The 13,118-nt window shown below is 41.3% G+C and overlaps 1 protein-coding gene across 1 annotated transcript; it reads right to left on the reverse strand.

Moving 5' to 3' along the window:
- Positions 1-1,621: 1,621 nt before the first annotated feature.
- Positions 1,622-12,301, reverse strand: ATP6V1G3 (ATPase, H+ transporting, lysosomal 13kDa, V1 subunit G3). Its single transcript, XM_009867888.1, is given in 3 exon segments — positions 1,622-1,795; positions 5,003-5,103; positions 12,220-12,301. Coding segments are annotated over 3 exon segments (357 nt in total).
- Positions 12,302-13,118: the final 817 nt, after the last annotated feature.

A 13,118-nucleotide genomic window follows, 5' to 3' on the forward strand; every position in this document is an offset into this window, starting at 1 on the left:
GAAACCCCATCGCTTTAGTTCTGCAGCTGAACCTGAAACATTTCTGGGTGCTTAGCAGTGATGACTGGTGGCAAGGATGCTGAGGCAGCCCAGAAGGGAAAGCAGAGCAGTCCTGGACACTGCAGTGAGTTCTGGTGAGAGATGAGTGTCTGGAGTTCCTTGATCCCCTCAGTAAATCAAAGCCTATCACGACGTGATTCAAAGCACTCCGAAATAAATGAGCCTTTCAGCTGATGTCAGTAGGATTTCCAGTCTCTCCAGTTCTTCTGCATCCTTGCATCCCCAGAGAATATAATCAAGCACAGGAGACTGTAACAATCAGGGCTCTGAGCTTATGTAGCATCCAGGCACAGCCTTGAGGAGTCCTGTTTGCTGACATTAAGTTGAATACAGCTTTGTGGTCATTTTCCACATGACAGCATGTCAGCTGTGTAAACCTGGCTGGAACAAGAGATTGCCTATGACTAGCTGCTGTGAAATTGCAGTGATTTATCTGTGTCTATGTGGACTGAAAGTCATGTCTATTGTTTGCTAATCGTTGCAATTTCTCAAGCTTCTTTTCTAATGCAGTGTAATTTTGTAGTGGAGGCAAGGCATTAAGGGGGTTCGAGGTGCAGATGTGTGCCAGACCCCCACTTCATCAGTGCCTCCCATCAGATTTAATGGGCTTTGCCTTGAAAGCACCAGATCATATTGTATTTTTCTAACTTCAGCAGAATTTATTCCAGGGGAAATCTGTGCCATCGCAGAGGGAAGTATTGCTCAAGGTCACTTAGGATGACAGAAGTGAGCTCTAACTGATGTGATTTCTGTGAACAACTTGGGTTAAGGTACCGTTTAGTGTAACCCGTGTAGAGTTTGAGCCCAGGAATTCCTGTGCATTCGGTGTAACTGGATAAATAATGATGAACGTGCCAAGTCTGCACCTTGAACCAAAGCAATTTCATAAATGCTGTTCTTATTTTTCAGACCTAATAAAGCTGTGTAAAGGTTGTGTTGGAGTTAAACAATACCGTGAGTACAGCTTTCGAACTTAATTGTGTACAAGTCAGCTATATTTTTCTTTAAATTAGCATACAAAATTGAAAATGTTTTGATCTGTTCTTTTCGACCAAAAGCTACAGAGTTCATGTATGTTCCGTAACCTGACCAGTCTGTGTGTCACAAGGAAAACAGAAATTCTTCATTTTAAGTTTTTTGCAATAATTCAGTTTCTCATGATCTGAAGTGCAATGAAGATTGGGATAAACCAGCTTCATGCAACACCACATCCTAGTACAGAACATTTAATAAGAGAAAAGGAATCAAGGCCCCCACTGAAAAGCTGCTGGTGTCAAATAATCATTTATTCTGCTGTTGTTGACTTGCCCCTGTCTAAATGACAGGGGCTTAGCAACCAAAAGAAAACAGTATTTCAACAAACGGTTGTGAAACCCTGCATCATTCTTGTCACATCAAAAGCTTATGTGGAACTGTGTGCTTTTGGCTTTTAGTGGTTTTTTTTTGTTTGTGTTTCTTTTTTTAATTGCACATACAGAAACAATAAATGAGGAAATATTTATGCTTATTGGGAACGAAGGCTACTTTTTACAAACATCCTTCCCCAGCACATCCTTGGATCTTAAGCTGCCTGTCTGAAGTTTTGGTGAACTTCAGGGTTGATGTCGCATATTGTGCTCAAGAGCTTTTTCATCATGCTCTCCATGTTCTTGTGGTAGCTGCTGGTGAGGTTTCGGATGGTTTCTGTTGTTTGCTCTTCTATTTTAGCAGAGAGGTTACCTTGGGAGCCCATTACCTGAAAAGCAGAAGCCCTCTAAGCAAAATAAAGGGTTATATATGATGGCATTTTCTTCGTCATCTAGCATAAACGTAATGCAAACATGTTACAGCACTTCCTGGCAGTCAGGGTATGGTCTAGGTTGAACTGTATCCATAAAAACAAGATTAAAGGGAACCTTTTCATATGCTCATTAGCAATGGGAATCACCCCATGTAATGAAAGTTTCCCCGCTCCCTGTGGGAATCAACATTGTGCCTGGTTTGTCTTTTGCATCGCTTGTTTTAATTTGTTTTCTATTTTAATGACTAGTCAACTATGTTCTATCAACGATGGGCTTCAGTTGGCCTCGCTGAGAATGAAGTGAGGGTGGCTAGGCAGCAAAACACGGGAAAGCCTTCCCGACAATGCATAATTACAGTTTCAGAGTACTCGAAATGTCTTCACCAGCCAGTGATGTATAACCCTCAACAGGCCTCAGAGAAGGTCTTTTAATGTTAACGTTTTCTTATCTGGCGAAATACCAGACAGCTTCTGGCACAGCCAATATCAGGACATTCGCTTAGAATTTAATTGACTCTAGGCTCGCTGAACATTTTAGCAAGGTTATGTTATAAACAGATGCACGCGTTCCAAATCTGTGACTTTGCTCCCTCCTCCCCCACTGCCCCAACATCCCTTGAATTCTTCCCTTATGGAAAAGCCCTTCGGATACCGACAGAAAAATTGGTTTCCAGCTAAAGAATTCCATGGGGGAGAGCAGAAGACATTTCTGCGTGCTGCCAGATCAAGAAAGGAATAAGTAACGTATTCCTCTTGTTCTTGCCACCGTTCTCTGGGGTGGACTAGCAGCTGCAGCTAACCTGTGATGTTAGTGGGGTATCTAGAGGATGACCAGAAACAACGGGGAACCCATGAGCTTCATTGTCCATGTCATTTCAGCCAAACTTAGCCCTTAAAAGAAGAAAAAGCAGCTGAGCTAAGATCTTTTGCACAAATCACCTTTGCAATTCTATTTATCAGTACCTGGCAACGTAGTAAAAAGTCAGTAAATCAGCTGTAAAACATTTTCCAATTTGGAAGAGACACAGGGCGTGCACATAAATGTAAATATCAGGAAGAGATTATACTTTTCTATAGGAAGTATTTTAAGCTGGCGTTTTTATTTTAGCTTTTAGACAAGTTGTAAGGGTCCCATGTGGGAAGGATTGTTCAGCTTAGACCAGATTTATGATTTTTTTCCACTGGGGAAAATAATTTTCGAGAGATTCTAGATGGTTGCATGTTATCCAACTACTAAATATTTCTGAAAAAACTCAAGAAAAGTATTATAATTTTAAGAAGAGCCTCTGTAGGCTGGGAACCTGCACTCTCAGTTTATGCTAACACCGTACTTTGAGATAGTTGATTCTTACTCTTCTATGTACTTTTTCCCCCTTTTCTACTTCTGAATTTAAAGACCTTTCTCATGTCAGAATGCAGACAATGCTCTGGGTCATTGAAGATTTCTTCTGACCTTGAAGGTCTGTCCCTTATTTTGCCCCTACTGGTTTTATGCTGGTGTCCTTCCAAAGTCGCTAAAATACGACACCAGTTTGGAAGCCTCAGGCTTCCCACCTCCAGAATCAGGCTGCCCACCTCCAGAGTTTGTTAATCTCAGACCCTGAATACAAACACCATGAGCACTAGCAAAACATATTGGAGATCTGAGTTTAAATTCTGTATATGTTGAAAAAAGATCTCACGTATTGTCGCTTAAACATCAAATTAATCGTTATTTTCTGTTGCTGCTGCTGGTCATTCTGGACTAATGTGAAACATCTCATAGTATGAGAAAACTTACCCCTGTTGGGATACAGCATTGCAGAGAGGAGGAATAGTGTTAAATGAGACTGACAAAGAATTAGAAATACTTGTGTCTGAATACCTGAGCCAGTAAAGTGAACTGGGCATCAGACTTCCCTGTGCACTGGCTTAGCTGGAACTCCTGTCTGCCTTACAGGCAGAGGATAATAATGATGATATTCGTCTGGGTAAATGTTCGACATAATGGGGTCAGGGAACGTGAAGGAGGACTGCAGTGATCTTGTACAACGGGCTGTCATTTGAGGAGCAATATGTGCTCTGTCCTGCTCGTGTGAAACGCTCGGTCAACAAGCAGTGGCCGTTCCCTGCAGCTTCTGTTTTGTTTGTGATGAAAAAAATCGAGCTCACACCAAAGCAACATGTTTTCTGCTGTTTCAGACCTAAAACAAGTCTGGCTTGACTGAAAAGGTGAACAAATTTTTTGAGGTGTGTTTATTTTAGTGTCAGTAAACATCTGAAATGGTACGTATGAGACAGTTCCACCTAGCCAGGCTCTATGACAGTGTATCTGGGGGCTGGCAGTGTGTGTTGAAGACTTTCTGTGTATATCTGTTCCTAAGGTTTGTGATCTCTGCTGGAAAATGTTTTATGTGAAGTAGAACTGAAATGACAGGTTTGTAAAGCTGTTTTTGTTTGACCTCTTTGGCTTTTTTTTTTTTTTTGGCTGCTTTGGCGCATGTAGTTTCCTTAGCTTTGCACAAAACAATCAGGGGGAAAAAAAACAAACCCAAAAATAAAAATGTAAGAGGTAGGTCACCGAGTAAAAAGAGAATGGTTTCTGAACCTTTATGAGAATACTAGAGAAAAGTGCAAGATGGCATAAATGTATAAAATGCGCTATAATTTGGCTATGAAAATATCAGCCTGACAATGTTCACTATGTATGAAAACACAGTGAAAAACTCTAAAGTTTTGGTAATTTCAGCTCATCAAAGGTGCAGCGTTGTATGCAGTCCAAAAAGTTAGGTAAGGTGGAACAGAAATAGAAATATTTTAAATCTATTTTAAATCAAGACAGGAATGTGGTGTGCCTGGAGTTCAAGAAAGAGGACCCGAATGTATTTTTCCTTAAGGTAGATACCTCTCCAAAGGATGAGCATGAACCAAATACAGAATCGGGACAATTTTAGTGGTGAAATGTCCACGATACCTTCTCCAAAGGTGTTCAGTACCTTCTACAAATATGTTCATAGCCTGGGAAGAAGTCAGAGGGAAGCGTATACTCATCGTAGGCAATATCTCTGTTTAATCAGTATGACCAGGTTGGTTTGCAGAAGTCTCCATGTAACACTGAAGTGCTTGTTTTACTTTTGAGCAGACTGGCCCTACAAAAGAACATATGCAGGTTTTTTTACTTACATTTGTTTGCTTGTTCCTGAATTCCTTTTCCCTCTGTAAGCGGTAGTGGTCTATCTCAGCTATAGCTTCTTCTTTGGCCTGCTTCAGCCTCTTTCACTTTCCTAGTGGGGAAAGAAAGAGGGATTTACTTCACAATTTGTCCCAAATGAAAGCCAGTCACACCAGAACCCGCCTTCTGAGACCAGCTCCCCGTATGCAAGCAAATGGAAAGCTTGTTGGTTTGCTAACAGAAGTCTTTTTGGAGCTACACATTTTCTCATAATAAATGTGGGGGTTTTTTTTAAAAAAAAAAATCACAGCTTAGTGTTTAAATAAATATCTATCTTTCCTTCATCAGCAATAGTCACAGCCAGATAACAGATTTTAGTTGTCACTGATGGGAAAAGACGTTATTCTGTAAGAATTGCTGTATTGATTGGTTGCCAGCATCCCTTCATCCTGCACCAACGGGATTCTGCTTCGAGCTGGCAGATTTCCAAAGTGCTGCAAGATAACATCTTAACCACTACCAATCTGAGTTGCAACCTTCAGGCTTTGTCCTCTTCTCCCCTAACATTTGTTAAACCCAGAGGTGAGGGATTAAGAAAAAAAGGAGGTCAGTGATATTCTCTACCAATGCACAGAAAATATGGAAGTTGTTAAAAAGTCGTATTCGTTTTTTTTTCTTTTAAAATAGGAGGATGATCCATAAGGTGACATTTTAGGCTGTAGTAGAGTCTTCCTCCTTGAACGGGCTGGTTTACGTTTTATTCACTGTGAGCAGCTTTATCTTTGTCTTGAGTAAAATGCTAAGGGTTTGTCAAATCGAGCCCATGGATGTCATTGCAGGACTGGACGTAAGGTAGCTGCTGGGTCTAGCAGGGATGTCACATAAAAGATAGGAGTAAAAGGTTTGATGGCAATGTGGCGCTTAAGTTTCTACATGCCACAACCACCCCAGAATGATGCATCTCTGCCCACCTGTTTTGCATAAAGTCAGTAGAATTTTCATAGATCTCCACAGGACTGCTACACTACTTGGTGAGGAAAAAGCCACTCTAACCGATGGGGCTGTAAACCTCCTGCGTTGAAATTCGGTATGTCACATGTGAGACACCTGGGCTGATTTTGAGGATCTCTTTTGGCCGTACGGCTAAAATTTTAAGAGCGGGAAGGAATTTCTTTGGCTTAAAAGTCTATTGCTTAGATGCTTAAATTAGGATATCACAAGAATTAAAGAGTGGAGGCTAGGCAACTGAAAAAGGCGTCTGGATCTGATGTGTGAAACATGCATTTATTTATTTACATGTAACCACCTGCTTAACACCACTGAGCAGTACGAATACTTTTGTAAGTTTTGATGGTGTTTTTGTTAGTTTTTGTGGGTTTTTTTGTTTTTAAATCTTTCCATTCAAGCACAAAAGTACCTTCAATTCAATTTTTGAAATCCTAAAGAATGTGCTCCAACTAGGGTAGAAAGATGAGCATTGGTATTTCTGATTTATTCCCTCCAGGCTGCTACAATGGATTGGTTATACCTGTGCTGGCCTTCTGAAGCCTTACCAGGTGTGGGGCATATTGCAATCTGCTTCCACTGAGCACGACACCATGAAGAAGCTGAATCTTGAGAGGAAGGTTGTAGTTTTTATACTTTTGAGATTCAATCCAGCAGTGGATTATGTGCTCAGATGATGGCTCCTTCCAAAGTCATTCCCTGCAGTTGGGTGAGTAGAAGCAGAGAGATGCCTGAAACGTGAATTTCATTTTCTAGCCTTGGTTCTTGCAGTGTTTGATTTTGTGGGTGTGTTTATTGTGGGACCTGGGGCGTGTGACTGTACGAAGGGTTTTTACAGGTTGGGAAGTAGACAGCTTTACTGACACCGGGTTCACCAGCGCAGTGCTCTCTTGTTTAGTTAATTATTATTTCTGAGAGTCCTGCCAGCACTGAGGCACTATCCTTACTTATAAAGGGGCAGAGAGACAGTTTAAAAGATAGCATGTAGTCTCCCAGAGTTCGTATTTGTTTGGTATTTGAGTATTCCCCTGGCTTCTGCCACTCACTGCGTAAAATCTTGGGACCAGTATGCAGGAACTGACAGATTTGTGTAAGAGCCTGACATCAGCCCGGACAACAAAATCTGGAAGCAGGTTTAGGTCTGTATTTTGAAATTCCCCTTATTCTCCCACTTTGGAGCTGATTGCCCTTTCATAGAGTTTTCCTGTAGGAGCAGAGCCCGGGGGGTGATTCTCTGGAGCTGGAGCTCGGGATGTGTGGGGGGAGTAACTACGATGAAGCTCTGCCAACTTCACCAGCTGAGGGACTGGTTCTCTTATAGCAAAGTAAATTATTTCAAAATCAGTGAGATTTTAATTTCCAATTCCATCTGGGGGGCCATCTGTAGTAAATATGTTGCGTATTTGGCCACCGGATAGATAAAAAAATCCATTTAAAATGCACAAAACGGAAGGAGATTAACTGTAAAACAACGGTTCCTTTGACAATGTAGCTAGTGAACCAAAAAGTATATATATACATAAGTGTCACCTCTTGACAGTGCACTGGAGTAAGCACAATGCATAGGGTGTCACGGTAGGATGGCAGCCACTTTATTTTTCCGTGATGCCTTTAGGACCGGCACAGCAGGAACCTGCTGCTTCCTATTTAATTAAGTGGAAAAGCTGTGAGTAAATTACTGCTAGTTCAACAACGTTGTGGACAGAATCGGCAAATGCCAACATATGCGAGAGTACATATGCTGCACCTGATTCAGTTAAGCAGAAACTAGAGCTTAACCTGCTGTTTCACTAGAGACAAACCAAAATTAATTACTCAGCCGGCTATTAACCGCTCGTCTGCTACCTAAGTGCGGGATTGCCTTTTCAAAGTCTCGCTGATCTCCTGCATGGAATTCTCGGCAGAGCTGAAATCAAACCTTATGCACTGAAGGCTTGGCAGAGTATTGCAATTCAGCCAAGGTCATAACAAAAAAAAAAAAAAAGGGCAAGAAATGCAGCAGCGTGGGCAAACCGGTCTGACCTTACAATATTTTTCTTCTTTGTCAAGGTGTGAGCTTTCTGCTCCAAGTTTGGAAAGACTTTTGCCCCAAAGGCCAGGTTTGCTGTTGCCCCTTTGTCCCCCCTTCCCATCCTTGAAGATGGGGAGCAGCGAAGCAGCTGGGCTGCGCTCTCCTTGATCCACTGTTGCCCTTGATTTTTAGGTTGTTGAGGTTTTTTAGGTCTTGTGAGAAAAAGATGGGAGAGAGCAAAATCAGCGCGTTCTAATTCGCTCCAGCGCTAAGTTATCTTGCCTTCCAAAAACTGCCGTGCTAAAATTGGCTTTCTGTTTTCAAACATATCGTCAAGGCTCCTAGGGGAATTTCTGCATAGAAATCCTGTCGTGTGAAGGAGTTGCCAAAAATTAATCATATTTTTCTTTAAATAGGACTGTTTCAGTTGTCTTCAAGAGTGTTAAATTGTCTGCAGAATGGGATTTGGAGATGCTCATTTTGAGAAGGCCTTTTTGCACTTTTAATAAAATACAATAGAAGCAGCTGATCAGTATGTATAGCTTTTTCAGTAGATAAAATATGCCCTGGATATTATCCAAAAGAGCGCCATGCATAAAATTCTGTTTACAGTATCTTATTTTGATTAACATTTGGTTTTAATCTGATTTCCTGAAATCTTTCATCTGCGTTTTCGTTTTATTAGGCGCTAGACATTCAAGCCAAGATATAAAAATCTATAGGAAAACAAGTTTTGCTAAACCTAGTGTTCATGACACATTTGTTTCCCTTGTTTTACCCAAAAGGATTATCAGGAATTGATGTCTTGGCTCTGACAATGCTCGGTTATTTCTGGGATCCAAATTATGCTTAAAGCAAAAATGATAGATAAAGCAGTACTGTGCATAGAAAGCCAAAGAATTGCAGAATTATGTTGGTTTGTGTTTAATCAGTTTAATAGTTTCAGCCTTGCATGTGTGCATTTACGAACAAACTACTAATAATTTATCAGGTATAAAGGATATCAGACAACGATACAGGAAAGATAGTGCAAGCCAGGAATAAATGTTACTGAGCAAGAAGCGTGAAAAAGCAGGTACAGAGGAGCTTTAGAATGATTTCCTTCGTGCCTATCAATATAATTTGCTTTACTTGCTAATTCCAAAGCGGATTTTGCATTACAAAGAGTCAGCAAAACCTAGGCTTGTTGTTTATATACAATACTATGTGTGTTCACGCTATGTTTTGGTGATGTGAGCCCCAACTGTAAACACCGAAGGGTTTGCATAAGGGCAGCTTCACCAGTTTCCCTGAGAAGGACTTTTCCTGGTTGTGTCCCTGCCAGTCAGTCTTTACGCAGTGGGGCTCACCGGTCGCCGCCTCTTCACGGTGACAAAGGAAGGTCATAGAGGTTCATTGCTTCCACCTGCAGCCCAGTCCCTGAGCAGGAGCTGCTGGTCTGAAGTGGTGCCAGGTGGATCTGGGCTGGCATTTTCCGGGGTGAAGCAGCAGGTCCTCGCCTCGTTTCACCGAACTGGGTGTGCACGGGTTACCTGCCTGCACTGGGGATATCGGTTGTGTTTCGTGTATGTCCTTTCATCTTGGTTTTTTTTTTTTGCGCTCAGAGACAAGCTATGCAATCCTTTCTGCTGATCTAACTGCAGAATCACTCTGGGGAAGATCTGCAGAATTACTCTGGGGAAGGGACTGTTGAAGGAATTCTGGTTTGGCATAACTGGATCTGGCACTAAAAGAATCCCTTTTGTCTTGTCCTGCAGTATTTAAGTTATACTAGTATGGTTAGGTATTGGAAGTGACACAGGGACATTGGTATGAAAAATATTGAAATTAGGGACAGCATGGACGTTTTTAAATTTTTTGTTTTGTAGCTTCACTTCAAAGCTCTTGTAATGCTGAACATAATAATGATTGAGGTCTAATTATTTTGTTAGATTAGCTATAATGCTTGGTTTAGCACAAGGGTGGACTAATCCTTAGAAAAACTCAAATCAGAAATGTTAAGGCCTGGCCTTGCTTGTGTACTCATGAGATCTAAAATTATGAAGAATTTGTGCCGTTTGCACACCAGTAGAAACTGTTGCCAGTATTTAAAAGGAACAAAAAAGATCCACTGTAGATGAGTATGCCACTTCATTTGTTATTTAGACATTTTTACCCTTGATCTCCTATACTTAGCAATAAAATCTCTGGGAAATGCTTGAGGTTTTTCATGGGATCACACAGAGCTGCTGAGACTGAAAGGGTTTGACCTCCCTCACACCTCTAGAGTCATTTTCTTTACTTAAGTTCGTGCTTTTGTCTCTTGCACTTCGAACGGATGCCATCGCAAAGAGTCTGGCTCCATCTTATTTTTCCCCAAGATTTTTATGTATGAGAAATTTTTATTTTCCTTAAAAATGTTTATAAAGGGGAAAAAATCACCTTAAAAGTAATAGAGAAGTCATCCTGATGAAATATTTTTACTCTAGATGCTTTACTGATAGCAAAATTCTTTGTAGTTGTTTTTCTGCAGCTGCCCAAGAACCTCCCACCAGTGTGTTAGCATTGAGGTAAGCATAGGCAGGGGTTTAGTTCAAGTTTCTGACTCAGAGGGGTTTGGAAGGTACTTTATCTCAACTCTGCATGGGGCTGAGGTGGTGACGGGGGAGAGCATTTTTTGTGGAGTAAATACACCCGTAACTGTGTCTGGATTCTACAAGACGCTCGTCTTCAGGCATTACTTTTATGTTCTGGCGACACCTTACATTTTTGGAGTTCAAATGCAGCTCTTCTGCCCTTCATGAAAAGGGAAGAACCATCCCACTCAGAGCACCTCTTTGCCTATAAAAGGGTTGAATAATTTCTTAATTATTCTTTGCATTCAGGCTGGGAGCAGCAACCCCCAAACACCTTTTTTTTCCTTATCTTTGTTTTTTTATTATTGTTTTTTTTCTTCTTCCCACCACCCCTCTGCTGCTTCTGCAAGGTGCAGGCAGTGGCCAGGTGCTTGGGGAAGGAGTACTGTCTTTCCTCTTTTTTTTTGTATGCTGCTGCACAAATTAACGCATCACACTAATAATTACTGAACACACAGCAATGCTGATTTGCGTGCAGAACGTACATAGAACCTACACAAATTATTTTTGTTTGGCTTCTATTTCCCCCTGGAAAACAAAATATATTATTCCTTCATGGAACTCTTGCTCCACATGACATCTTCGTACATTTTAGCTGAATCCTGCAGGACAACTTTGTTTCCTGCTGCTGGTTTCTAAGATAACTCCATGCAACACTATTAATGTTTCGATGCTAATGCAGGTCAGTGACTCGTGTGGTTGGTACTTACATTTAGGAGAATAAGGTCCCCATATTTTGCATTAAAACACTGAGAGACAAATGCAGAAAAGGAAGGAAATAAGCAATGGAAAGACTCTGCCTGGAGAATTCTTTCTTTGACTTAAATTATTCTAGCAGGCACCTTAATTTTTATATTTGTTAATATTATTTTTTTTGCTTATATATGACTACAAAATAAGTATTTGAATTTATTGTTATTAGATGTCTACACACGTTTGTGTAAACACACAATGCCTTGGGCATTTAGGCATTCGGTAAACAAGATGTTTATTTTTAAATTGCACATTAAATCACTTGCTGATTACTTGTACCATGTAACAAGGCTTATATGAATGCCCTGTTACTGCACTGACAGTGCTTGTGACTGTACCATGACTTGGGTTTACCATCGTTGTGCTGAAGTCTCCCTTTGTTTTCATATAATTTTTTGCAACCTGGCTGAGGTTAGAAGGCAGATTGCTAGATTGCATAGTAAAGGGGAACACTGAGAAATTTTTATATGACCTATACGGAGAAATTAGAGAATTTGGAGTCTGATCCTCCAGAGCTGGCAGACAGAGGCATGTAGGCTTCTAGTTTAAATAGCAATGGAGGGCTGTAATGCCATTATTGGCATTGAGATAAAGCAAGAATAAAGCCAGCTGACAGGATGAATATAACAAAGAGAACCTTGTTTAAGGTAATAAGGTGCGTGTGTGTGCACACACGTGCACAGAGAATTTTAAACCAACGTTCAGGTTTGGGTAAATGCTCAAGGCACATCACTGATTTAAGTGAGAAGAGCGAACAGGAGGAGCACAGCCCTGCAGTACACAGGTAAAAATGTTTTTCTGGGAGCCACTGTAATTCTGAAGAGCTTACAGGGCAGCTACTTACTCTTTTTGGCTTCCTCCAGTTTGTCCTTGGCCCGTTTTTCTGCCTGCAGAAGCTGCTGGATTCCCTGAGACTGGCTGGTCATGCTGGTGGCCGAGGCTGGCGCGCTTCTGCGGGGACCGGCGCTCGGAGCAGGTTTTATAGAGCTGCCAGCTCTCGTGCCTTTTGTTCTGTCTGTTATCACAACAGCCTTCCAGATCGTGCCAAACCAGCCGGCTCTGCCTGGATTGCTGCTGGGCAAAAAAGCCCTGTGCTAGTGCAGAGCACAGCAACAAGGTTGGAAGGAGCGTTCTCCCCTCCTCAGGGTCACCAGCAACTCAAGTGTCTGATTAACACATTGGGAAAAGATGGGAAGTGCGCTCCAAGTGGCTTGTAGTTGAACGCTTGGGGTTTGATTTGTCTTTCTTTTTTCTTAAATATTTTATTGCTGAAGCAGATTATAATTAATCCTGTCAGAGGGACTAAGAGGGGAAAAAAACCTAAACTATTCCCTGAAATTTCCTTTTATTAAAACTTGAATGTGAAGGACCAGACTTGGTCAAAAAGTAGTTTTAGTTGAACATGGTGAACGGCTTGTATTTGTGCATGTGTGTATATAGGTGTGATTTCTGCATGTATGTTATAAAATGCATATATATAAAAATTGTTTTCGACTCTTTGCTACTGGCTGTGCCATGCTACCTGCTTGCTGTGAGGCTCTTACCTGGTCCTTATGAGGAAGCTGTTGTTAGGAAGGTTATTTTTCTCCCCAAATAACTGCAAGCCAGAAGGGAAACAGAGGGAGAAGCCTCTTGGTTTATTACTGTCCTCAGCTGAGGTCTGCACGACAGTAGCACTGAAAGGGAAGTTTTGTTCTCCAGTTTGTGACATCACGGAGTCAAATTCTGTCCAGGCTCCCTTTT

Source organism: Apaloderma vittatum, unplaced genomic scaffold, assembly GCF_000703405.1.
Source record: "Apaloderma vittatum isolate BGI_N311 unplaced genomic scaffold, ASM70340v1 scaffold10114, whole genome shotgun sequence".
NCBI lineage: Eukaryota > Metazoa > Chordata > Aves > Trogoniformes > Trogonidae > Apaloderma > Apaloderma vittatum.